At 40.6% G+C, this 26,065-nt stretch overlaps 1 protein-coding gene across 5 annotated transcripts in view; it reads right to left on the bottom strand.

Annotated features, from left to right (window-relative positions):
* SAMD12 (sterile alpha motif domain containing 12) overlaps window positions 1–26,065 on the bottom strand; it is a 170,309-nt gene that overhangs the window by 104,601 nt on the left and 39,643 nt on the right. For all 5 annotated transcript variants that reach the window (XM_042869319.1, XM_042869318.1, XM_042869320.1 and 2 more), the window contains exon 3: window positions 23,229–23,358. In XM_042869319.1, the coding sequence (XP_042725253.1) occupies window positions 23,229–23,358 (130 nt within the window). The remainder of the gene's footprint in view (window positions 1–23,228; window positions 23,359–26,065) is intronic.

Below are 26,065 nucleotides of genomic sequence, written 5' to 3' on the forward strand. Positions count from 1 at the left end.
CTTGCTTTAACTGACTTCTGCAATGCAGCCAAGGGTTTTCTGAAAGCAACAGAAACCTGCACTTCAACATGGAGTACCAGATAATCTCAGTTACATGGAACAGCCTCTGCGAAATGAAGTGATTAAAGAAAGAGGAGAGTCTTACTTCAAACCCAGGAGCAGCTTGTGGGAAATGCACTTTCTCAGATAAGAAATTTTACTTGTGTGATAAAGTATTGCATGCTTCAGAGCCTCACGTGCACTCACCTACTTATGTGTGAACTCATGCAGAGTGCCTATCATAACTGAGGCATTCAAGCTTTTGTACACATTTTATAACTTCAGGAAGTTGTTTAATACAAAGTTTTCACACAGTCCTTGTTCTGAATCTGTTACAGGGCCTGCCTGGATGTTAGGGCAGTAGTGTTTCAAAACAAATAGAGAGGTGTATAAAGCCATCAAATAACACATGCTACTAAATGTCCTGATGCTATTTTTAATTTAAAAAATGAATTGTATACCAACATGACAGTTGTGCACATTACAACATTTTTTCTGAATAGTCATAAGGCTGTGCAGAACTTGAACAGCATTTGCTTAAGGAGGCGAAATTTCTCTCTCCCACCAAAGACTCTGTCTTCTCATATTGATACAGCAATGAAAAACAAAGCACACGAGTTATCTCTGGTGCCCTTCTTAAACTCTTTTAGTTGGGTGATAATGTTGGGGCTTTTTTTTTAATCCTTCATTACTATTTTTGGATTGAAAAATCACATAAATGGAAAGACAAATAAGTATAATTTTTCCTGAGTTCTATTATCACTCTAAGAGAGGAGCAGAGAATTTGCATCTTCTCTAGCATAGCTGTCACATTCAGCCCAGCAGCAGAAAGGCAGTATTTGTATGTTATTTCTCCTCCCATTAAGGTCTATTTCTACACAGTCCTGAATATTTACATTAATTGGAAACGTGATCAGTTCCAGTGGATGTCTACAGTTCAGAATTCTGCTTGTTCGTGCGTGGAATCCTCGAGGATTCCTAAGATTCCATCTAGGTCAGCAGGTTATCAGACCTGGATCTGGATACAAGTGACTGACACCACCACAAGCTTCAGAAGCATATGGACATCCAACAGTGTATGTTGGATAGAATCACAGAATCACCAAGGTTGGAAAAGCCCTCCAAGATCACCTACTCCAACCAAATACACGTACGACCCTTAATATAAGCAAACTATTCCTTTACAGATCTGCAACTCCATAAAAAACAACTTCTCAACAACAATAAGTGCTTTTAAATGAGCAAATTATACAGCAAATCCCTTCACAAGGAAAAAAAAAACAAGTGTAATTTGAGTTTGCCTTCATTTTTGCAGACACTTGAAGCTGGATTCCAGGAAGTAAAGCATCACATGTCTCATCACACTGCTGAGTGCCAATAGTCAGTGCAATATAGTTTAACCACAGCTATTCCATTTTACAAAGGCATAGAGAGAGCACTGGTTGTTTAGCACCTGTCCTAACTTCTGCTTTTTATATACCTCTGTTAAGCTACTGCTGGGCAGTTGGCAAAGATAAAGCTCCCTTCTCCAGTGGTCAGTTACTCTGAGCATTGCCACTACACGACCATAATGAAGCTGCCTGGGGCATGGCTGGGGAATAATCCAGACAAAGGTATGTGATCTTCCCACAAGTAAAAACTGCACAGGATGGTAACAACCACACACCTGTATTTAAACTATATATGAAACCCTGCCTGATGTCCCCGGAGCAGGAGAAAACACATCAGTCTGCAAACAGGTACTGCTTTACCGGCTGTATGAGCTATAGGAAGCTACTTAGAAAACATTGTAAGTTTGCAATAATTGGAAGAGGGCACAAGGACATTCACATCTACTTTGCTGAGGGCAAATCCAACCCACTGCTAAGCTAACCCCCTTCCAGCATGGCTTGACAACCAGATGACATACAAAGTTTATGGACAAAAAACATGGCGGTGCAAAACAATCCAAAGTCAAGTCAAACTAATTTGTTGCCCATGTTGGGTCACTGCAGCTGAAATCAGTTCCAGCACTTTTCAATAACCTCCTGCAGAGGAGAATTACAGGACTGGTCACTGTGGTTCACATAAAACAAAAGAAGCTCAATAACCCAGCTCTGATTCTTGTCCAAGGTCAATTTTGGCAACTTCACTTTTCTGTACTGAGAGAAAGCCATTAATTGTACAAACAAAGCAAGCTGCACTTCTTTTCCAAATCAGACTAGAATTAGCAAGCCCTCAAATTCTTTGGGAAAGCCATTTAATCATTTTGATATATTTTTGAGAGATACCATCCAAAAGATATTGCTTCCCCTGGTCTCTCACTACCAATTATAATTACAGATTTGTACAAGCATGTATTTCAGACTGTGACTATCTGCACCATTCTTTTACTATAGGCAATTCATTGAGCTACAGAATGGATCCAACACATCAGAGCTTTTTCCATACAAAAGTGCTAATGGCACTGCAGTTTGCAGCATTTTTTTTCTGCCAGATGGATGATCATATTGGTGTAATGTTCCCAGCAATTTTTGCAACTCAGCAATAGACTGTACAAGATTTAGTGAATGCTGTTTAGCTAGACTTTGCTTACATAGAGAGTATGCAGATACTTGCTCACTATTGAAGGATTCACTCCGATGGGATATGAAGAACCATGTTCTATTTTGCCTTACATTTTCAAGACGACTCTGAAGAAGAAATAAGTTTCCAGCTTATGCTGTAAGTTGTATTCTGACATCTGGCATTCCAGAACACACAGTAAATGTTCAGACAACCTAATTTTACTGACAACTAACTAGCTCTCTCTTAAAGGCGTAAAACAAGCAAACAGAGTTAGTCCCGAAGCACACCTGGTAGAAATGAACAGTCAATCAGGGAAATGAAAGCCAGGCATTATCCATCAACTTCACAGAAATGGAAACCTTAAGAAATGGTGTCTCTGAAGGTCAGGACTGTATGCAGCGGTCGGGGCATGTAAGTAATTGCCACAAGTTTTACAAAGCAGACTTCCAACAATGTTGACAGAGATACCTTAAACACCACAAATCTGAATCACATATGATAGATGAAACAGACTCACACAGGGTTATACTGTGCTCAACTGGGTTTCATTTTTGGCAATAAAAGTATTTATGCCACCAGATAGTCTGGAGAATTTGTTTTTCAACTGAAACGTTAACTAAGCATCAACAAAAGCCACGAGCTCGGGAGGCACACAGATGGCTACTCTATCTGTTTTTGTTGTGCTTTTTTTTTTTTAATTTGTTTTTAATATCCTTATTACTACCTCCCACCTTAAAACATTCACTACCTGTAGTATAAAAGAAAACTGAGCACCTGAAAAGTCTAATAAACATGAAAGCTGCACTGCTCAGAGCTTAGAAATCAGGAAACAGCTTTTTGGTAGTGTGAGTTCTCTCATCTGTCCTTTACTCATACATATTTCCCCACTGAGATTCTGGTTGTGCATTCATACAAGGTCTGCTTAAAGACAGGAGTCAACCTGCTCTGTGGAAGACGGCGAACCACAAAGTGTTGGAGGGCAGGAGGGTATCAGAAATAAACATGACATGTGATTGTCCTGTTCTCACACTCCTCCCTAAGCACTGCTTTTGGACAAAAGCAACATTCTAGGCTACGTGCACATTGATATGATATACTCATAACCACAGCTGGTTTGCTGCTTTAAAGAGGTGTGTAGATTATATTTGAATATCATGTTTATTGAGGTTGCAGAGAGCCCTTGAAAATGATCACGATGCATAGAAAATATATGAAATTAAACTTACTGATAATTATTTTTCTATAGAAGGAATGATAATGAACTTCTAGTTCAACAAATTAATTTTTAAATAAAGCAATGAAGTAAGAAATCAAACGCTTTCCTGACAGTATATACTTGATTTGCAGAATAGCAGCAGCCCCTCTAAACACACATTCTTTTACACTGAGAAAGGTACAATGTAGCTGATACACTCATAACACTTAGGGATTGCATACATTCTTAACAAGGGAGACCAAATGCATGTTTTGGTACATGCATACAGCACAGGTGCTGATGACTATGATTATAGCTGCTTGACACCTTTCATAATCATCAAGTGTTGCTGAATCACAATCACTGAGGCTGAAAATTTCCACATCAGTTATTTTGCATCAGACTGATTTTTGGTAGGCTTAATTGTTTTTGCCAGAATGTCAATGTATTTCAATACAAGGTCAGAGAAAATACTTGCTGTTCCATTAAAAGAAATTGCTATTGAAAGGAAGAAAAAACCCACAGCTTCTAGTTTGAAGGCAAAACTTGAAAATAAGCCTTTGTGCCAACATGCTGTCTTCATGAAGATCTATCTGAATTTGTTCACATTAGAACCTTTTAAGCTTTTCAGTCTGCAACCATTCAGCAGACTAACTCAAAAAATAATTTCAAGATGTTGTGCATGCACCAATGTAGGCTATAGGACAGAACCAATCAAGCCAGGTAGCACCTTTTCAGAGCCAGATACAATAGGAGAACAAAAACTGTCCCTCTCGAACTTCTAAAGATTTCCATTGCTGGAGTTCAGGAAGATTGTTCAACAGGAAGACTCAAAGTCTGAACACAGATTGATGAAAGGTCCCAGTCCAACCAAAAACTGAGCCAGAATTTGCAGTCCCCTGAACAGACATTCATCAGTATCTGAAATAAAAAACTCCAGAGACTTCCCCTACTGTCATATGCTGTGAATTCCACTGGCAAAAATGAAACTGTACTAGGATGGAACTATCATGTGTTCCTGTAATGCCGTAAGCAGTTAGATACACTGAATTCAGCATTGGGAGTCAATGCTGCTCAACACCATAAGCTCAAGCTAAACTTTGCAAGTGCACACGTGCTAAGTATCCCTCCGTTGCAGGATTACATGCCATCCCTTCCTTACCTCGCAGCCCAGAGCGAAGGCTGTTCATGGACGCTCCATACAATCCTTCATATTTAGCCCGAGATCCGTGCTCATGCAAAGCTGTGTCATGCTACATTAGTGCAGATCTCAATTTTGAAATTGGTATTAAAGGTACAGGGCATTTGACTCAGACCATCCAGAATCAGTGCTTTTTCTTGAATCATTCACCCCCTAGTTCAGCCCTCTCATGATTAAAAAAGACAAGCAGAAAGACAAAGAAAAGAGAAGTCTTGTTCAGAGTTGCTTAGTTCTATGATGAAAGTATTCTTTCAACTTCAATTGGAGTAGGTAACTATTTTGTTTTAATTAAGGAAAATTCAAGCATCAAGATAAAATCTTCTGGAAGCCTACTACCTTTGAATTACTTTTTTTGAATGAACACCAGAGATAACACCCTCACTTTACAATCTAAATCCTTGAACAGCTTTTTACAAAATGTCTAACTCTGAGATTAGGTAGTCTGCTGAAAACAAAAGAAGCCCCAGGCACTGAAAATAGAAGCTGTGGAATTTACACAGCTAAAATGTACTCCTGCCTAAAAAACTGGATGAACGCAGGCCACCACAGCTTTCCTTTAGATAGACTTGATGTCTGCATTTTGCAGTTACAGGTCCCACCTCAGCAACACAGAGATGGATCAGGAATTTCAATGGCACTGCTTTATGTAGCATATGCAGGCCAAAGATAACACTACAGTTCAAATCGTTCTGTTGATCAGATCAAGGCTATGTCAATTGATGTCCACACATCTCTGAACTTGAAAAAAAAAAAAACAACTTGAAGTTTTATGGCTTTGGAAGAAATTGTCTTCAGATAGTTATTTTCACTATCAGTTTTATGACAGTGGGATAACCACTTCTGATGTTGCAATTGTAAAGAAAAGCATCGTCTGACTGAAGAATTATTTACCTATCCTACAGTACTTTTTACAGCAATTCCCAGGTAACAGCTCCAGAAGTCAAAGTCTCTGAAAGGCTGTAGATTCTGGTATCTGCCCCAGTAAGAATGCACCAAATACAATTTCATCAACAAATGTTTACCTGATCTAAAAAGAATGTGTAAATAAACATGGAAAATGGATGGTATTAATAATCTATATGGGAAATCACCTACAAAAGTGATACCTAAAAATAGAATGGAGAATGAAAAATAGAATAGAATGGTATATGAGTATATGTTAATGTTTGTGGGCCCTGGAGAACCTCATGAGGTCCAACACAGCCAAGTGTGAGGTCTTGCATCTGGGTCATGTCAACCTCCACTACCATTACAAACTGGAGGATGAAAGGATAAAGCACAGCCCTCTGAGAAAGGACGCAGGGGTACCGGTGGATGGGAAGCTGGACATGAGCCAGCAATGTGCCCCCACAGCCCAGAAAGCCAACCGTATCCTGGGCTGCATCAAAAGAAGCATGGCCAGCAGGGTGAGGGAGGTGATCCTGCCCCTTTGCTCTGCTCTGATGAAACCTCATCTGGAGTACTGTGTCCAGTACAGAAGAGACATGGACCTGCTGGAGCATGTCCAGAGGAGGGTCACAAAAATGATCCAAGGGATGAACACTTCCCTTTGAGGACAGGCTGAGAGGGCTGGGGCTCTTCAGTCTGGAAGACAGCAGGTTCCTGGGAGACCTGTGAGAGGCCTTTCAGTATCTGAACAGTGGCTATAAGAAAGTACAGACTCTTTAGCAGGGTCTGTTGTGATTGGACAAAGGGAAATGATTTCAAACTAAAATGGGAGATTTAGATGGAGGTAGGGAAAGTTTCCTACAGTAAGAGTTGTGAGGCACTGGAACAGACTGCCCAGAGAGGTGGTGGTTGTCCCATCCTTGGAGACACTCAAGGTCAGGCTGGACAGTGCTGTGAGCACCCTGACCTAGCTGTAGGTGTCCTGGTTCATTGCAGGGGAGTTGGACTAGATACACTTAAAAATCCTTTCCAACTCAGATGATTGTATGATTCTGTGATCTCACTAGACTAGCAGAAGATGTGCAACAAAACTATTTAGAGAAGTCATTTTTGCATATATCCCATTTAGTACACTTACAAAATTTAAGTCAAAAGAAGTTTCTAAAAGAAGATAGTGATTTTAAATCTCCAAATCAACTGTTCTATAGTACACCAATCTAGTCTAACACCCTATCTGCTCAAACAGAAAAAAAACAATGGATTCAAGCCCTAAGAGAGCTGCTGGGAGAACAAGAGTTACACATACGAATTACTGATTGATTTTACCACGTTGTGTCCTAAGTACAGGTTCTTACTCCTAACACGATTTTTTCTGAAGTGACACATACAGTAGCATGCTGCACAATGTGGCAACACAAAGAAAAGTTGTCCTTATATCAGAAATTTTACCCTAGACTTAGTCTGATATACAGATTGAATACGTAGGAAAAAACACTTATAGACTGCAAATACAGCTGGGTAATAGCAGATTATTTCACCTGGTGTTTTCCTAATAGGTTTCTCACACAACACAGGGTGCTTCATTCAAGCCTCATTTGAGCTTCCCAGGGGCCTTTGTTTCTGAAAGCCTCAACTCTCACAAAACAGAAAAGCAAAACCACAGAAGCTGTAGAGTGTATCGGAGTCTAGAGACTGCAGGTGTTTCTGCTAAAGGCTGGCTATGATCATGCAGCATCGTGCAGCCTGGGTGCTGTGTGTACACATGCCTACCGTATTTTTCCTCCCATCTATCTCATTTTTTAAAAACTCAATTCTGTCAGTGTCTGCCCTTTTTTCTAGTAAGCAGCTCTGCTGCTGAATGACCTGCAAAGACAGGATTCATTTTCTTATTACTGAATCACTCAGGCTTCCAATTTCAGCTTTTGAACGTATGCTGTTGTCCTGCTAAGTCCGTGTTCCCAGTTATCAGGTCACCTATCAACCTTCCTTTCAGCAGCTTCATCTCCTGTAACATGACAACACAAGGCTCATCTTCCAGGCTTGAGAAAACCCTGGGCTCCTCCTTCCATCTATTCTTTGCTGTTCTTGGAATTAAAATGCTACAACTGGATGCAGTATCTTAGTAAAGCCCTAAGCGACCTGATCTGTGCACATTACAACAGTCCCTGCTACTCAATACTTCTATAACCAGATATTACGTAAGTCCCATTAGCTTTGCATTGAGTGTACATGTAACACTGCTATTTACAAAACCCCTAATTCATTTTCTTCTCTGACAGGCAGCTTTCCAAGGGGTAAGAGGGTATCCCTGCAGGGTGAAGGGATTTCTCAGATACTGCACTATATTTGGCTACAATCATACACATTTTGCCAGGACCATTTAACTCAATTACTCACACCATACTTGTACCACCAACCTGCTCTGCTCGTTGTTGGCTACTGCGCCTAACCATAATCTTGAGCTACCAGCACAAAGTCCAGGTGATGCTGTGTGACCAGTGCATGGGACACCAGCAATGCCCTTGTTCATTAGCATCTTCCCATGTACGGGCATCTGCTCACAAACCAGCCAGACTCCAGCACACAGCGTACAAATGAAAAGGCAAATATTTAATTAAGATGTCACATAATCCTACACTGTATGCTTCGGGGGATAAGTACACTATATTCTACATGGGGACCGGTAACTACTCAGCTTGTAACCTTGCCAATGTGAAAGAAAAAAAGAAAGAAAAGAGAAGAGTATCAGGTTAGTTTGACAGGTTGGTCATCAAGATGACTGGTATTAACTATACAATGCCATTCTTTGTTGACAGAAACCTAAATTAACTGTTCCATTATTTTGGCAGAATTGGCAAGAGGCTAACAGGTCTGTAGTTCCTTGTGTTGAGTGTAACAAAAAGAACAAAATCCTAGAGCATCGTTTCTGAAAAGAAAGAAGCTTTCTCTGTGAGACTGACTTGGAGTGAGTCAGTATGATATGGGTTTGAATGTGGCTTAATGTGACATAAAAAGGGATTGTGCACATCTGTGAATGGCAAATTCAGAAGTAGATTAGCTCAGGATAAAGGTTACAGGTGACATTCATCACAGTCAAGCTGTCTTTTGTTTGTTTTTGATAAGCCAGTATATGACAAGCTTTATCTACGTGCATATAACATTCATAAACCAATGGACACAGGCAGTTTAGCATCATTGTTTAACTAGTGCTTGACAACGCATTGGATCACAGTACTTTATAGATGTGACATGCTCCTAACAGATTGTCACATTCCTGGCATATCTCCAGACACTGTTTATACTTAACAACAAAAACAACTTAGCAACAAAAAATTAGAACACATAACAAACACTTCCTTATAAGCCATTTGGGATTGTTCTACATTTGGCACTGCTTTTTGAATAACCCTATAATCCATCTTCAGGTTCTCAGCTATTAGATTTAGGTCAAAAGCATGCACTACAAGATAGAATATACGTAGCCTATGTAAAATAAACACTAAAAATGCACTTCATAGTTACAGTTGAGAATCATAGAATCATAGAATCATAGAATCACTAAGGTTGGAAAAGACCTAAAAGATCACCCAGTCCAACCGTTCACCTATTCCCAATAGCTCCTACTAAACCATGTCCCTCAACACAACATCCAGCCTTTCCTTGAACACCCCCAGGGTCGGTGATTCCACCACCTCCCTGGGCAGTCCATTCCAGTGCCTGACCACCCTTTCTGAAAAGTAATACTTCCTCATGTCCAGCCTGAATCTCCTCTGCCGTAGCTTGAAACCATTCCCCCTGGTCCTATCACTAATGACACGAGAGAAGAGGCCGACCCCCAGCTCACTACAACCTCCCTTCAGGAAGTTATAGAGAGCAATAAGGTCTCCCCTGAGCCTCCTCTTCTCCAGGCTGAACATTCCCAGCTCCTTCAGCCTCTCCTCATATGGCCTGTGTTCCAGACCCCTCACCAGCTTTGTTGCCCTTCTTTGAACACGTTCCAGGGCCTCAATATCTTTCTTGCAGTGAGGGGCCCAAAACTGGACACAGTACTCCAGGTGCGGCCTCACGAGTGCTGAATATAGGGGAACAATCACCTCTCTGCTCCTGCTTGCAACACTGTTTCTGATGCAAGCCAGGATGCCATTGGCCTTCTTGGCCACCTGGGCACACTGTCGGCTCATGTTCAGCCGAGCATCAATCAATACCCCCAGGTCCATTTCCTCTACGCAGTCCTCCAGCCACACCGCCCCAAGCCTGTAGCGTCGCCTGGGGTTGTTGTGGCCGAAGTGCAGGACCCGGCATTTGGCCTTGTTGAAACTCATCCCATTGGCTCCAGCCCAGCTCTCCAGCCTGTCCAGATCCCTCTGTAGGGCCTCGCTACCCCCAGGCAGATCCACACTTCCAGCCAATTTGGTGTCATCTGCGAATTTACTGAGGGTGCACTCGATGCCCTCATCGAGGTCATCAATAAAGATATTGAAGAGGACAGGCCCCAGCACTGACCCCTGCGGAACACCACTCACGACCGGTCGCCAGCTGGATTTAACTCCATTCACCACCACTCTCTGTGCCCGGCCCTCCAGCCAGCTCCTTACCCAGCCAAGAGTGTACCCATCCAAGCCTCTGGCTGCCAGCTTCTGCAGGAGAATGCTGTGGGAGACAGTGTCAAAGGCTTTGCTGAAGTCTAGGTAGACCACATCAACAGCCTTTCCTTCATCCACCAGATGGGTCACTAGATCATAGAAGGAGATCAGGTTGGTCAAACAGGACCTGCCCTTCATGAACCCATGCTGGCTAGGCCTGATCCCCCGGTCACCCTGCACATGCCGCATGATCTCCCTCAAGACGATCTGCTCCATAACCTTCCCTGGCACCGAGGTCAGGCTGACAGGCCTGTAGTTCCCCGGATCCTCCTTACGACCTTTCTTATAAATGGGAGTCACATTGGCAAGCCTCCAGTCTTCTGGGACCTCACCAGTCAACAAGGAGCGCTGACAGATGATGGAAAGCGGCTCGGCTATCACCTCCGCCAGTTCCCTCAGCACTCTCGGGTGGATCTCATCTGGCCCCATCGACTTGTGACAGTCCAGCTGGAGCAGTAGGTCTCTGACTGTTTCTTTCAGAATCACAGGGGGGTTAGTGTGCTCCCCGGCCGAGATTACCAGGTCAGAGAAAACCAGAGAAAAACCTCAGCTAAATCGATCATCTGTGCAGATACTCAAAACCCAATTGGACCAAGTCCTGGACAATCTGCTCTAGCTGACACTCCTTGAGAGGTGGGGGGGGGGAGTGGTTGGTCTCAACAGGACACTGCCAACACAAATAACTCCAAGATTTGTTATTTTGATCTGTGAAAAAGTAAGTCATCTCAATTCTGCAATTCATTGCACTCAATAGAACCTGCAGAGACAGTAACTGAGATTTAAATACAGAAACCTGGTTTTGGTATCAAAGAGTTCTGTGAAAGATCCTCCTCTAACCACAGCACAATAAGACGCAGGTGTCCTGTCAGAACAGTTGACGGTACAGGGATTACACTGACGGCCTATCCTGAATACATGGCACACTGACAAAAAATACACATTTCCTCAACTGTATCATTGTTCTGCATTTCAGAAAACAGAAGAGATCCTCTAATTCCCCTCTGGGGAGCATTTCTTTTTTTCAGTCAGTGATTAAGAAGCATTTTTAATCTGTGGAAGATGGAGGCTTATCTTACCAACTTGGTGGACAGGAATTGCTGTGTTTCAGGCAGTGCTGTTGAAGAACTGGGTGAGGGCTGTATAGCTCAGTGAGTTGCAGGCTCCCGAGGTTCTCAAAGCTTCTGTGGGATAGCTCACATTCTAACATCATTTCTGTGTGTTCTCCTTTAACCTTGCTTCTGCTGTAAATACATGTAGTCTTGAATGACTGAAATCCACAGCAGAATGCATTTCAGCCACTTTAGTTCAGTATGAGCAGAACATTTCTAATAAGCCATCCAACAGTAGATCCCAAATTTTTTCTGAGGTTAACCACTTAGTGTTTATTGCTGTATAACCAAGTCGGCTTCCAATATTTACTTCTGGGTTAAATAAGGTTAATGAATTATTGGGAAGAGAAAAGACAGTATATGCTTATTTTAACATATATTTATGTTAAAATTTTAAAGATGCACTGCAGACACAACTGCTTAAGAAGGGCCACAGATTAATCTAGGTGTCCATGTTGCAGACCAAAACGGCTTAAGAATCTGCTTTTTTATGTGTGCCTAGGCTCATATTTGTATCTGTAGTATTCCTGTTATAAACAACAAAAATCAATACAAAGGCTCAAGTTGCTCACACTGGATTTCTCTTCCTCAGAAGCAAGCAGTCCTACTGGCTGCTCACAGAAGAACAGACAACTGCTTCAGTTAAAGCGTTGGTCACTACTAAGATCTGAGGAATCTATCAGACAACCATTTTACAGGGCATGCAGATCCTGTTGGGCGAAGGGCTGAAAATCAGTTCCCGAATTCAGGAAGGGCTTAGGCAGGATCCAGTCTTCTACCTGTTCCAAGAGCTCCTTCCACTGAATTCAAGAGGAAAATGCTGGGTCTTTACATCTCTGCTAAAAGAGCCAGGTGTTTCTGACTTTCTTCTGCCGTGTATTCTACAATAACAAGGATGAAGCTCCGTGTCAGATACACTGTACCAGACCCGGTCAGACTTTCTGACCTGTTCAATTAACTACATCAAATTTTCAATGGACAGCACTTTTTTTCACTGAAAGCTACTCCCTTGGTAAATCTTGACTCTCGAAGGCCAGCTTTTTCAGCACTTGAGCTGTTAGAAAAAAGGGAACTTTGGATTTTACTTTTATTAGAACACAGTGGTGGTAGGGAAGAGAGGAGTACTTTTTCTTCCTGTCTTTTTGTTCTCTGTAAAAGGCTCAGTTGGCTGGGCTGATATTTCCAAAAACTGAATCATTTTCAAAGAAAGATAAGAAAAAATTAGCAGCCATCAAGCAATGGTCGACAGATTTGAAGGAATGGAAAACTGAAAGTAAGGTCTGGCTTGTCCTACACAGATCACTGTGCAGTCGTCACAGACTCAAGATTACACAAATGTGGATATTCTGTCAGGATAAAGCCTACTGTAGCTAATCATAGCTGTTGCTGTAATTTAGCTTCAGATTGGATAACGTGTTCCAACACCATAAAGTTGCTGAAAATACAGCCTAGCAGAATCTCAAACTGGAGACTGGGTATCAGTTAGCTGGTATGTAAGCTCCCCCCTGAGGAACGAAGAATTATTGCACTACATGTCAATAAACTACTGCAGTCCTTCCTGAAAGACAGCAAAAAAGTATTTCTACCACACTGCACAGTGAGACAGTCAGAATCAGGTCTCTTCGGGCTGTTTTACAACTTTTGTTCAAGTTTTGTACAAAGACAAACTTAACAAAGAGCTAAGAAAAAAAATAATAATAATAATATAACACTTTTCCAAAGTGCATTTCCACTTCTTTGTGAACATCAACCCGGATACACTTGTAAAGTACTAAAGACTACATATGGCCATTACCCTTCAGCCAGTGATACCCGGGGAATTCTGGGCACAGAACATCTACACAGAGCAAGTCCAGCTCTTGTTGGCAATTCCACAGGTATCCTGACAAGAAGTCCAGAAAGAAAAAAAACAGAAGACAGCTAAGAACATAGGAAACTCAATTAAGGGAAAATTAAAGATAAGAATTCATCTGTTAGAGATATGGTGCATGAGTGGATTCATTAGCTGCGTATACACGTTTAAAAAGAAAAAAAAAAAAACAAAACAAAAAAAAACAGAGATCAAATCAAAGATCAAATCACAGCATAATTGTCTGAAGGTTCCTGGCTGAGGGAGAGTCAGATGGGATTAGATAATGCTTGAAGTCTCCAATGAAAGAAGGAATACCATAAGTTACAGATAGATCGGATGTGTGAGACTGAGTGTGCATTTGCTTGTTTGTGTCCCAGTAGAGAAGTCAAACCTGGAAGACACCACGTCCAAGACTTTGGGATTTCAGGAGAGCTTCCTTCTGCGTTTCATCATTAGGCTCACTGTGTTGTTAGACTGGGGAACACTGCCAAATAATTATAAGATTACATTAAAACTAAATCCCCATATCGTGAATAGCACATGCTGGCAAGTAACAAGCTGAAATAAAGAATCAGCTTTAGCTGCTCACTGATATCACAAACACACACCCACTAAGCAGCAAATTAATTCACTTCTTCAAAGTGAAGAATTGTAAGGTCCTCTAACAACTCCTCAGCTTAATCACTTAAGTTTTCCCCATTTAAATTTTCCTTACCTACAACTGAGCCATAAAATTGACTTTATGTCTGCACAGCAAGAAGATAAAGACACCTTCCCAGGCTATAACCCCAAGTAATCTGAAAGAAGATCGTCCAATATCTCCCATTTTTGTCCTGATTCCAAACTGAAACAAGAATCAGAACTTCCAAAATGCTGCAAGAAAGCCTAACTTTATAGCAAATGAGAACCCAGAAGCACTGACTGGCAGTTTAACCTAGCTGAAAATATAAGTTCCCAACTCAACAGATAGAGCAGAAATCTTTAAAAAGCACTGGAGAACTACACTTACTGAGACTTTGGTCAGGGCAGGATACTTGGAATCAGTATAATTCACAGGAAGGCCTAAATATTACATGCTCAGTTCCAAACTGAGAACTCCATCCTTCATTTCAGTGAAATGCTATGAGCATTTATGCACCATATTGAAGCACTTCGTTGGTATTAACCAAAGAGGAACATAAAAGAGGGAAACAAAGAAGTGTGCTCAGAGTTAGCAATGCTACTTTCTAAGGCTTCAAGGTATTCCTTGGAGATCTCTAGGTAACAACAGTGCTTCTCCCTGCCTAGCTTCAGTACCGTACAGCCTAGTGATCAAGGAACATGGTAAAGTAATAACCTAATCACTAACAACTGGCAATGGTTGCAAAAGCTTGTAGAAAGAGAACTTCCTGAGAAATGAAATGAAAGGGTAGAGCTTTATTATTTGACAAACTGTTACAACTACTAATAAAGTAGTCAATACTCATCTGATGCACCTAAAGAAAAAAATACTTAATAAGAGACACGTCAAGGTTATTATGGTGCAACCTTTTTCTTCCTTTTGTCTCCAAAACAAACAGCAGAGGAAAAAGGAAATTGGGTGAGTATAAAAGGGTTGTTTTTATAACTCCTTTCTCTAAGTTCACTAAATTCATCTGTTTGGAGTCATTCCTTGCCTCTCAATTGATTCCTTCAATAATCTACTCATTTACCCTTGGTCTTTTAAATCACACTTAAGTTGGATGTCTGAGACACCTAAGATAGATAGGGTAAGCACCCAAAGGCTAAATCAGTAACTTCTAAGCTTTTTAGCTCTGTCAATGGATCACAATCAGTGTTCAGTTCTTGCAGACACACTGTGCAGCCTTATCTGCAAGCCAGGAAATATCACCAAGCTTTACAATATGGTTCAAGAGTTCCTGAAATAGGCTTTGATACAGCTTTCTGTATCTTGCCTAATTCACATTTTTAGTTCCCCTCAGAGTATGAAACAGAAAGAGATTTTGAAACTAGCTGCCAAGCTGAAAAGTTCTGGAAGTGACTTTAAATGATAATAATGTGAATAGGTGTTTTTTTAGAGGGTGCAGCAGATCCAGCTTACAAGGAATGGGTAACGTAGATTTCAGAGAGAAGGGTAAAAGATGGTATAATCTCTAGTTAGCAGAAGTTGACTAAAGCAAGTAGAACAAGGTTAAATTTAAAAATGAAAAAAAAAAAAAAAAAAGTGTTAGAGGGAAGAAATAATCCAATTATTTTTGTATGTAATTATGAAACATTAATTCTGACAGTGCTCGAGGACCAAGTACTGAGGACTAAGTGCACGTAAACACTACTTCAAATGAAGAGCAATACTCTTTTCTCTCCTGTCACCTAAACACTCATACTGAAAAGGTACAGAATAACTTATCTGAGGCTAAGCTGTTAGAGAATTTCAAGCCCGGAGCTCAAGGACCAAAACTATATTTTCAAGTTTCAATTTAAAAAATGTTTCGGATTGTGTTATACATCAGGAAGGTGTAAAAGCTCCAGCTTTTACTGAATTCCTATGCGGTGGCGGAGTGTAGAAAAAGAAGCAGCTAGAGTGCAATTCTGCTTTGAGTATGCTGTAGAGGAGTCATTTATTGAAACCATGAGAGATCTTCCCAGGTGGTTACACATGGAGAGAGCACATCCAAGCAAAGCGACCAGATCCAGGAAACATCAAATAAGAGAGTGTAAAACATTCATCAATGACTTGCAGAGCAGCTCACCCATCTGATAATGGAGGAGGAAAATGGAAATCATTAATTCCAAGTTTAGTACATAGAGAAGTAGTAACATTAATAAGCCATTGGCAAGAAAGGCCAAACGTGCCTCAATCGCCCTTTGGCAACTTCCCTTTCCTATTAGAGACACAACAAAGTAATACAGCTTCCTCTAGATGTGACTTTATATAACAAACAATGGAATTAGACACTCCCCATCGCTTCGGGTGCAGCAGAGAAGATCGTTCCATGTCATCACTAAGTGACTCGTTTGGGCACACACAAATAGGGCTGGCTCCTCTACACACAAGCAGCAAGTTGGTTTAGCAACAAAGACCTTGTCAGGGCAGCCACTTTAAAAGCAGTCTCCTATTTCTGCCATAATACTCCAGAGGTGGTTTTTCACACAGAAAACTTCTCAGGATAAAAATAAATATTTTAATATTGGAGCACTATCTGAACAAGATAGTTGAAACATAGGTGCAATATTATTTTGCCTTCTGGGAGTTTCTCATATATTTCACACACTATAATCTGACTGAAAAACCTAACCCACCGTTCAGATATGAAAGACAATACCTTTCACAAAAAAAGTTCTTTTATCAATAACAAGTATTAAGAAAAAAAAAAGAAAATATTTCAGCTTTCCAACTATTCAGTCTATCCTACTTCTTTCAGTTAAATACATACAAAGCTATATAAACACAAGATTACATTAAAATATTTCTGATACTATTTTCCATGCAAAAAAAGAGAACATTTTGCCACATATTATGCAAACTGGAGCTTTATCCCAAAGTTGTCACTCTTTGATGCGTTCCACATGTTGAAAGTCTGAAAGCAGCCAAGTATGAAATAGGGAGAACTCTTTAGTCCCTCACATTTTCTAACACGAGCATCACAGCTGCATGAAGAATGCTGAAAAGAAGACTGACCTTATCCAGAGAGCAGAATAAAAGCTTTTTTCAGCGTGAAACGGTAATTTTGCTTTTAAACTGCAGATGAAAGCAGTCTGGACTGATCTGACAGCCCACCAACCAACAGTGCTGCTAAGACCTCCCAGAAAGTGCAAGGAAAAGTGGCAGAAGGGGTTGTGGACAAGGCCAGCTTACCCCTTGCACCACAGAGAAGGGAGAGGTTTCACAGAGGGGGGTGGAGATGGAAGCTATTTCTACAAACCACAGAATCATAGAATGGCTTGGGTTGGAAAGGACATCAAAGATCATCCAGTTCCAACCTCCCTGCCATGGCCAGGGTTGCCAACCACTAAATTAGGCACTAGATAAGGTTGCCCAGGGCCCCATCCATGCTGGCCTTAACCAACATCAGATGAACACTGATAGGGAGGAGAAGTCCATTGTGCCAAAGAGAACGGTCATACGTAAAACAAGGAAGCTAATTCATGTTTTATTGGAAATATCCTCCCTTTGAAAACAATGATGGTTGTGTTGGTTTTTTGTTTTGTTTTGTTTGTTTCTATCAAAATTGATTTCTTTTTCTGTAAATAAAGTAGATGCTTTCTGAGATCTGAGCGCTGAGTAGAAGTGTGCAAAGAACATTCAAATTATCACAGGTTTGTAACCAAGGAAAATGGTGGTAAACAAAACTTGAATAATGTTCTAAATGAGGTTAAAGAACTTCCTATAACACCTTGCCTTGAACCAGGACCTTCTTAACTTGGAACCAGTCCTATATCTGATCATAAAAGCAGTCCTCAACCAATAATCTGGAAAGTCGGTTATGAGTCATTTATAAGGGACAATAAAACAATGTGAAATAAAATAAGCTAAGAAAAGGTGCCAGTTTGTGTCACCTTCTACACTGAAACTACAGTAGGATTTGAGGGAAGATTCGGGAGGGCCAGGTGACAAGCACCAGAGACAGGAAAGCAGTGGGGCCACCTGAAGAGAACATTGTTTTGCTTCTTGATGAGGCCTTGTGAGGTGCACGGTTGATACTTATCCATCACGAGAGGATAACGAAGTTAGAATCACTTCTCAAGGGAGGAAACAGCAAGTGAAAAGTTGCTTCAAATAAAAAGGACCGGTAACAGGAAGACTCAGCTGGCCCTTAAGCATCTTTTATTCAGTATCACAATGCAATTATTTAAAAACCACTATCGTTATCTCTGTTGTGCAGACGCTAAAACGTGAATGAGGAGGATGAACATGATCAGAAAGATATCACATGGTGAATAAAACCACCTGCTTGTCATCACCCTTCCCACCCCCTGAGCCGTGAAGCTGAGCTGGGAATGAGACCCAAGCCTCCTGCTCTCCATCTCAGGCCTCTCACCCATCCATTACTGCGTGCTTTGTAGACCAAACTCACTCAATTGTGTGAGACAGTGTATAACCTAACTGTGTATCTTGGAAATGTATCTAGCAGCACTGTGACAATAAAAGAGAAGCCCTTTCTCTATATGGATGGAGTAACTTCAGTCCCTAGGATTCTCTAATGCTACCTCTCCAATAGCAGAATAACCTGAAATAGAGCCAAGTTCCAGAACAGTATCCTAAATCACAAGATCATCCTTTCACCAACGTGCTCATAACATATTTCAGCTGCTATGACATAATCCTAACATTTTGCAAATATGTTAATCAAATGAAAAAAAAATGTTTCAGTCTTTAAAAGCATTATTTTTATGGGAATTTCATAAAAATATAAGGCATACAGTTGATGAAGTTGTATAAGGCAAATAGTTGATGCAAGCATATTAAAAGGTTATAGAATTATCCAGATCACGAGGCTATTTGTAGGTTTTCAGTAGCAGCTCATATCTCATTTTCTGAGGTGCCATTTGGTATTTAATGAATATTCATAAAATTTTGGTTCCTTTTAAAACTAAAAAGGCTTTTTCTTGAGTCCTGTTCCTTTCCTCCTTAAAAGTTTAATTTAAAAAGGCTTGAGTCCTTTCAAGTACCTCCTATCAAATTTCTTCACTTGGACCAAGGTACCTCTTGGGTATTACCTTGACAGAATGAGGTTTGTTTAATGATCATAGCATTAAAACCTCATGCTCTGAAGACATGCATTAGCACGCTGGGGAGCAGGGTGTAAAAACAAGAGGTGAAGCGGGTTTCTTTCCTTCCTTCCTTTCAACAAATCACACATCAATAAGTAGATCTTTAGACATCTTATTTATTACTTTGTCAATGAACTGTTTTCCTAAAAATGGTGATTCCTTAGTCGTTCTAAGACAAATCTTCCTATTAATTCTGAGACATTGCAAAAATCATAATTTATTTCAGTGCTACAGGATAATACTGCCAAGGAACAATTCACCCCTCAAGAACTCCCTAGTCATTTACATCTGTTGCTGTCTGGCAAATTCAAAGACATATGCAAACACCAAAAGCTCAGTCCATTTCTCACTTTTGTTGCACAGACTATACTCGTATAAAGTAGGGCTGTACAGTCAGAACAACTTTTTATACTCCCTCACATTGGTGTAAAAGTCATCATCTATTGAAGACCCTCTTGTGACAAGCTCATGCTATTACCACTGTGTTCCTGGTTGCACAGGCCACTGTCATTTTTGTTCCTTCCTTTTTATTGTCTTATTTTTCTATATTCATTCCAGGAACCCTTAGGTCTTGCTCAGAGTTGGCCTTTTACATTGTTTTGGTTCTGGTTAAATAACCTCTGACCCATTTGCTTAATAAGTCATCCAGATGCTCCGCTCACTGATCACAAGGATTTTGTGTTTACAAAACATATCCCAAATTCTTACTGGGCCTTTCTGTATTTTATCTTCTCCATCTGGCTGCAAAATGCATTTAATTGGTTCTGAGGTGCTTGTAATTACTTAACAAATCATAGGATCACTGGAGAATTCAGGTTGCAAGGCACCTCGGGAGATTTCCAGTCCAGCCTCTTGCTCTAAGCAGGTCAGCTATGAGTTCAGATCACATTGCTGAAGGCATTTTCCAGCTGGGGCTTGAAATCCTCCCAGGACGGAGACAGCACAACCTTGTGAACAACTTGTTCCAATATCAACTGTGCTCATGAGGCAAAAGTTTCTTAATACATTCAGCTTTAACCTCTCACTTCAACTTAAGTCTACTGTCATCATGAAGAATTTGGCCCCATCTTTCTGATAACATTTCTATGCACCTGGGGCTCCTGCTAGTCTCCCACGTTATCCCTGGCAAGTCACCTTTTCTCCAGGGTGAACAAGCCCAGCTCACTCAAGCCCTTGCTCACACTGCAAGTGATCCAGCTCTGAGCAGCTGGGTGGTACCCACCTGAACTTGTTCCAGTTTGTCAATCTCTTAACAGCATTCAAGGTCCAAGAACTGGAATCTAAGAACCACAACCACTGCCCTTTATCTGCTGGCTACATGCTTATTAATACTGTCCAGGATTCTGATGGCTTTTTTTAATCTGCCAAGGCACACTAATGGCTAGTTTCACCTTCCTGTCTACCAGGCAAGTCCTCTTCAACAAAGCTTCCCCAGCCATTAAGTCCCATCCTACATGGGGTACAAGGGGCTTTGCCCTCCCTAGAAAGCATCAGCCATTGCCCTTCAATTGTTGGAAATCTAATGAAAGAACACTGAATCAAGCCATAATTGAGACCACTGTTCATATAAATTTACTTCTTTCTTGCTAGGTATAACAACCGATCAATTTTTCTTACACACTGCAGCTGCTTTTTGTCAGGAGTAGCATAAATTTATAAATTCTCTACGAAGGATATTTTGCTTTGCATTTTTGCCCCAACCCAATAAACTGTAATCAGCAACTAACATTCCAAATACTCAGAATATTGTGCTTTTCAACACCATTGGTTAAGGTGACAACCTATAGATAAGTTTCTCCAAGGTTTTTATTCCTGGCTTGTGACCAGGCCTTAGATTTTATCTTAAATAAATCATAAATATCCTTTTCTTGTCATTTTCTTCAAGTCCTTTTTACTGTATTTTTCCATATCAAAGAAGCCTGTAAAGTCAACTTAATTCCTGAGAAATTTTCAACAATCACATCACTTTTGCGTAAGCGTATCTGGAAACAGTTACACTATCTTGGCTTAATCTTCACAGTAGTTTTCACGTTCCTTTCATGTTTTACTTTTTTTGAGCCCAAAATCTACTGTTCTCCCCCCTTTGGTAGATTTCAAGTAATTTGAGTCATAGGATAAACGGCGCTGGAAGTACACTCCTGTGTTTTCATTTCACTCATTATCACAATAATTTGTAAAATCTGTACAAACATTATTTCACTCCTTCTGTTACGAACATTCTGAGTGGGAAGCGACCCACAAGGACCATGAAATCCTACTTTTAATTTTATTTATTTATTTATTTTTGCTGTAGACTTATTTTCTAACCCTCATGCTAATATCCTCTGTATACCTCTCTCAAGATCAATTTTGGTTTTCTCTTCTCATTGAGGTCTACAAAGTTTGAATTTTCACCTATCTACAGTGCTATCCATGTACATTTAGTTGAAAAGAAAAACATTTTCTTCAACTTCATCTCATAAAGCTTTAATTCTAAAGAGACAACGTAATAGTAAAACAGCACTAGAGAAAAGAAAAAATAGCTTCATTTCAAACTTTTCTGCTAGCTCTCTGGAGCCAGTCAGCTCTGTACACTCGTCAAAGATGCAGACTCCGTTTTTAAGGACTACATTCAAGATACTGAGAAACAGATGATAACTTAGAGGAAATAGGTGCAGTAATTATGTACAAAAACTAAACATTTACCAACTTGAAACAAAAAATCTCTTCCATATTAGTGCAAATGTTTATTCAGGGCCTTATAGCAATTGAAGGTTAGTAGTTCAATTTGCTTTGTTTGCAATTACTTATACTATCAAAAAGGAAAGAGTAACAAAAGGAATCAATGGAAAATTTGAAACACCACGAGTACACGTATACAAACAGGCAATGCACATGCAAAAGTTAACAATATATTATTGTTACAATGAGTTTGCATGTGGAACAGAAATCACTGTGTGATACTAAATGGTTGAATGTCAATTCCATGTTTTGTATACCACCACTTCAGAGAACAAATTAATGTTCCACATGAAACTTTTTACAGACTAAATAATTCCTGTGATATGAGTAAAAATGCTCTTTAACTCCCAAGTTACAGCTGTATTTGTATTAGTCCAGCTACTCAGCTGAACGATGCCAATTCAAAGTGGCCAGTTAATATACTACTACTGGAAACTGAAAAGGAGTTAAAAAGCCAATGAGATCAACAAAATCAATATCGACTTATAAAGCAAATAAGAAAATAAAATACGAGGATGCTTTTTAATGTATGGTTAGCTGACAAGACAGCAAGTGATGAGGGTTTAGATGTCTTATGGGTGTTTGAGGGAAAAAATGTGACAGAATGAATACTTTTTAGACTAGTCAAGGAAAATTCATAAAGTGGGAAGCTCCTTATCAAATAAAGGAAGACATGCAAGAAAGAAAATGATGATGTGTATTCCGGCTACTTATGGGACAGAAATCAGTTTCACTGGCAGAAATACTATTTCTTTTATTAATTGTAAGGACCATAAAGCACTAGAACAAAGAGATAAAAAATATTCTTCATTGTCAGTTTTCTAGAACAGAGTTAGACAAATGTGTGTAAGAAAAAACTTGCTATGTTAATCCCAATTCAGCCCCAGGGAGAGGAACAGTTGATCTCACTTTCCAGCCCCAAGAATATAAACATAACCTAAAAAAATATTTCTCAATGAAAAAAAAACAATTTTCTTTTTTTCTCATGAGATATTTCTTAACAGTTGGGGTTTCAATTGTAATGAACAGGGTGTGGCCCTTACCCTCATAAAGACTGACTTCTTTCCTTATTGTTTTAATGTTGAATAATCTGAAACTTCTGTTTTAGAGGGAGAGGAGAATCCCTTACCAATCAGTGGATAGTCCCTCTGCTCTAGAGCTTGGAACTCTGGAGTCATACAATCAACAAAGCCCCCTCAATGTACAGCCACAGTCTATTACCAACAAAGTAAAACATTTTGTTACATCTTAAGTAAAATATTTCCGATAGTGCATACTTTACCAGTTATGTCATGCTGTTTGAATGACTCACTGTAGATCTGATACTGATTAGGACAATGTTTCTTCAGCCATTTGCAGACATCCTGCTGGGTCCATAATGCCACAGGTTTGGTCAGCTTCACAGTCCCAGACTAGAAACACAAAAGGAAAAGAGAAATAACATATAATGCATTTGCTAACCATTTTCAGAAATGTTACGCTGGTATCCATGTACAATATTAAAATAATAAATGCTAGATGAGAGCTGCTATGACTGGCAGTCACCAGCACATCCACAAGAGTCAGCTCTTTAACTGTATCGCTGAAGGGATTACACACAGTGGAAGGCTTTTTTAACAGTAGCAGGCAGTGCATCTGTATTCCTTGCATCACAAAAATGCATTGTACTGTGTCTTCCTTGAGAAACAGTTAAACTCCTTCTGGAAAGATTTTGACCATAAAGGACCAACTTCTTCCACATGCTTTGCAAAGATCACCAGAAAGGCAATGTTTCAAAAGGCCAATACTGGTTTTTGAAACGTGAAAGGTCTAATTTCAGTACATCTTTTTCCTATTATTTTCATTGCAATAATCTCGTAATTTTGCCCATATTCCCTATATTCACAGAGATTCAATTTTTGCTGAGAGTCAATTCAAGGACTGGCCAAGATGTTAAAAGTCCTGGCCTCTCCCAACTCCAGTGGAACTACTTTTGTTTCTCTATAGCTGTCACCTCAATTACAACCTGGCAGGGTACCATTTTTTTTTAGAGTTTTGTTATGGTCTTGTACTTTAAGTTAGCTTGGAACTAGTGAGTGCTATTAGTGGCACCAAATGTATTTGTTATCTACAAATGCTTCTGAGATAGACATAACGAAGAGACATCTTACTCAAAAGAATACTATATTTGGCATAAGAAGGATACAGGCTTCACACTTTTTTTTTCTTTCTTTCTTTCTTTTTTTTTTTTAAGGAAATAGAGCAAGTTTACCAATAGTCTCATAACAACTTGAGCTCTTCACCAGGCCCATGCAATTTCCATTGTCACAGAAGGTACAGATTACATACGGCATAGTAATAACAGAACTGAGGAGTCCTAACGGAAAGAAGTCAGCTTGAAATTAAGGTCCTGGCTTAGGGAACAAACCCTTCCTTTATTAACTTCACTCTTTCACTAACAATAGATGTAGTCCTGCGAAAGGCTGGAAGCCTGGACAATCCAGCACCACTGAACAACTGATCCCTGCAGCGGGCCAAGTTCACGCGCTCGCTTCCCACAGCAGAACCACCTTGGAGCCCACATCAGACCTCTCCCACCTGCCCGCACAGTACTGGCAGCAGGACAGCTGGCCAGTCAGCCAGGAAGAAAGGACTTCTATGTATTAGGAAAGTTAAAGAGGGCTGCAAAGATGGTGAAAGGTCTGGAGGGGAAGATGTCCGAGCAGCAGCTGAAGACCCTGAGTTTGTTCAGCGCAGAGCAGAGGAGCTGAGGGGAGGCCTGATGGCAGCTGCAGCTCCTCACAGGGAGCGGAGGGCAGCGCTGAGCTCTGCTCTGTGTGACAGCGACAGGGCTGAGGGAACGGCATGGAGCTGTCAGGGGAGGGGGGGTGGGGGTCAGGGACAGGGTGTGCAGCAGGGGGCGGTGGGCATGGAACGGGCTGCACGGGGCTGTGGGCACGGCCCCGAGGTACCGGAGCTTATGGCGTGCTTGGACATCGCTCTCAGACAGATACATGCTCTGATTTTCTTGTGGTCCTGCATGGAGCCGAGAGCTGGCTTTGGGGATCCTTATGTGCCCTTTCCAGCCCAGGATATTCTATGACTCTGTGACTACAGTAGTACAAATCAGTTAAAGGCCCTACTTTTTAACTGTCTATGTTCCCCCAGTCTCAGTGCTCCCCTACTTAGCATACAGCTGTTCCCACCTCACCCAGCTCCAGCAATCCAAAAGCAAAGGGCATCCAGGCAGCCTGAGCTCTCTCACCCATGCAAGCATGCCAGGTTAATCAGATCAACACAGGTCACCAACAACTAGCAATATTTTTAGCTGAGAAATCTCACCTCACAGCAGTGGCCATTGAAATCAGAATACAGCATGAACCAGGCACAACGTAAGAGTGAGACTCTGCACGTGAAGGACAGCAGTTGCAGCTTCAAAAACTTCAACTGCAAAGTGAGAGACGTGTTTGTCTCTCAGTTTGGAATTAAGGCAGAAGACCAGGAGTAGCCTCAGATGTATTGTTCTACAACTAGAGGAGATCTCACAAAAAGCTTTTCAGTGCAAGTGAGCTGAAGGGCTGCTCTGTACAGGAAAAGAGACTGCACACAGGAAGAGGTGGTGGTGTCCAGTCACACACTGAGCACTTCAGCTGCCATTGCTCTAAGTGACAACGATGTTTACATGTGTTTTAACTTTTCTGCTTCATTTTTCATCTAACTGTCCTAAAATTGCTGTCACACAAAGTCTGCAAGGTCTCTGCTTCAAACAGCCATCTCCTTATATGAAAAAAAAAAAAAAAAAAGACCACCACTGTTCAATACTTTTCTGTAAAATCATTTTACAGTAGATAGTCTCTCTGTCCAGATAAACAATTCATACCCAGAAGACTCATAAATTAAGCCAACTGCAGTATCACATGCATAATGTCACATTGCATTTAACTGAACAACTCACCTTTTTTTAACATACAAAAACACTGAGTTGTAAAAGAACAGAACTATAGGAGTTCAGAGCTTCTTATCAATGCAGGCAGAACAAAACTAAAGAGCTAATACATTTAAAGAGTTGTTTTTCAACAGTCTGTCCAGGAGACTTAAAAATCTTATTCAAACATGCATTATTCCCCACAAGGAACATCT

This window comes from Lagopus leucura, unplaced genomic scaffold (genome assembly GCF_019238085.1).
Source record: "Lagopus leucura isolate 7727_CA_CO unplaced genomic scaffold, USGS_WTPT01 Super-Scaffold_100002, whole genome shotgun sequence".
NCBI classification, from domain to species: Eukaryota; Metazoa; Chordata; class Aves; order Galliformes; family Phasianidae; genus Lagopus; species Lagopus leucura.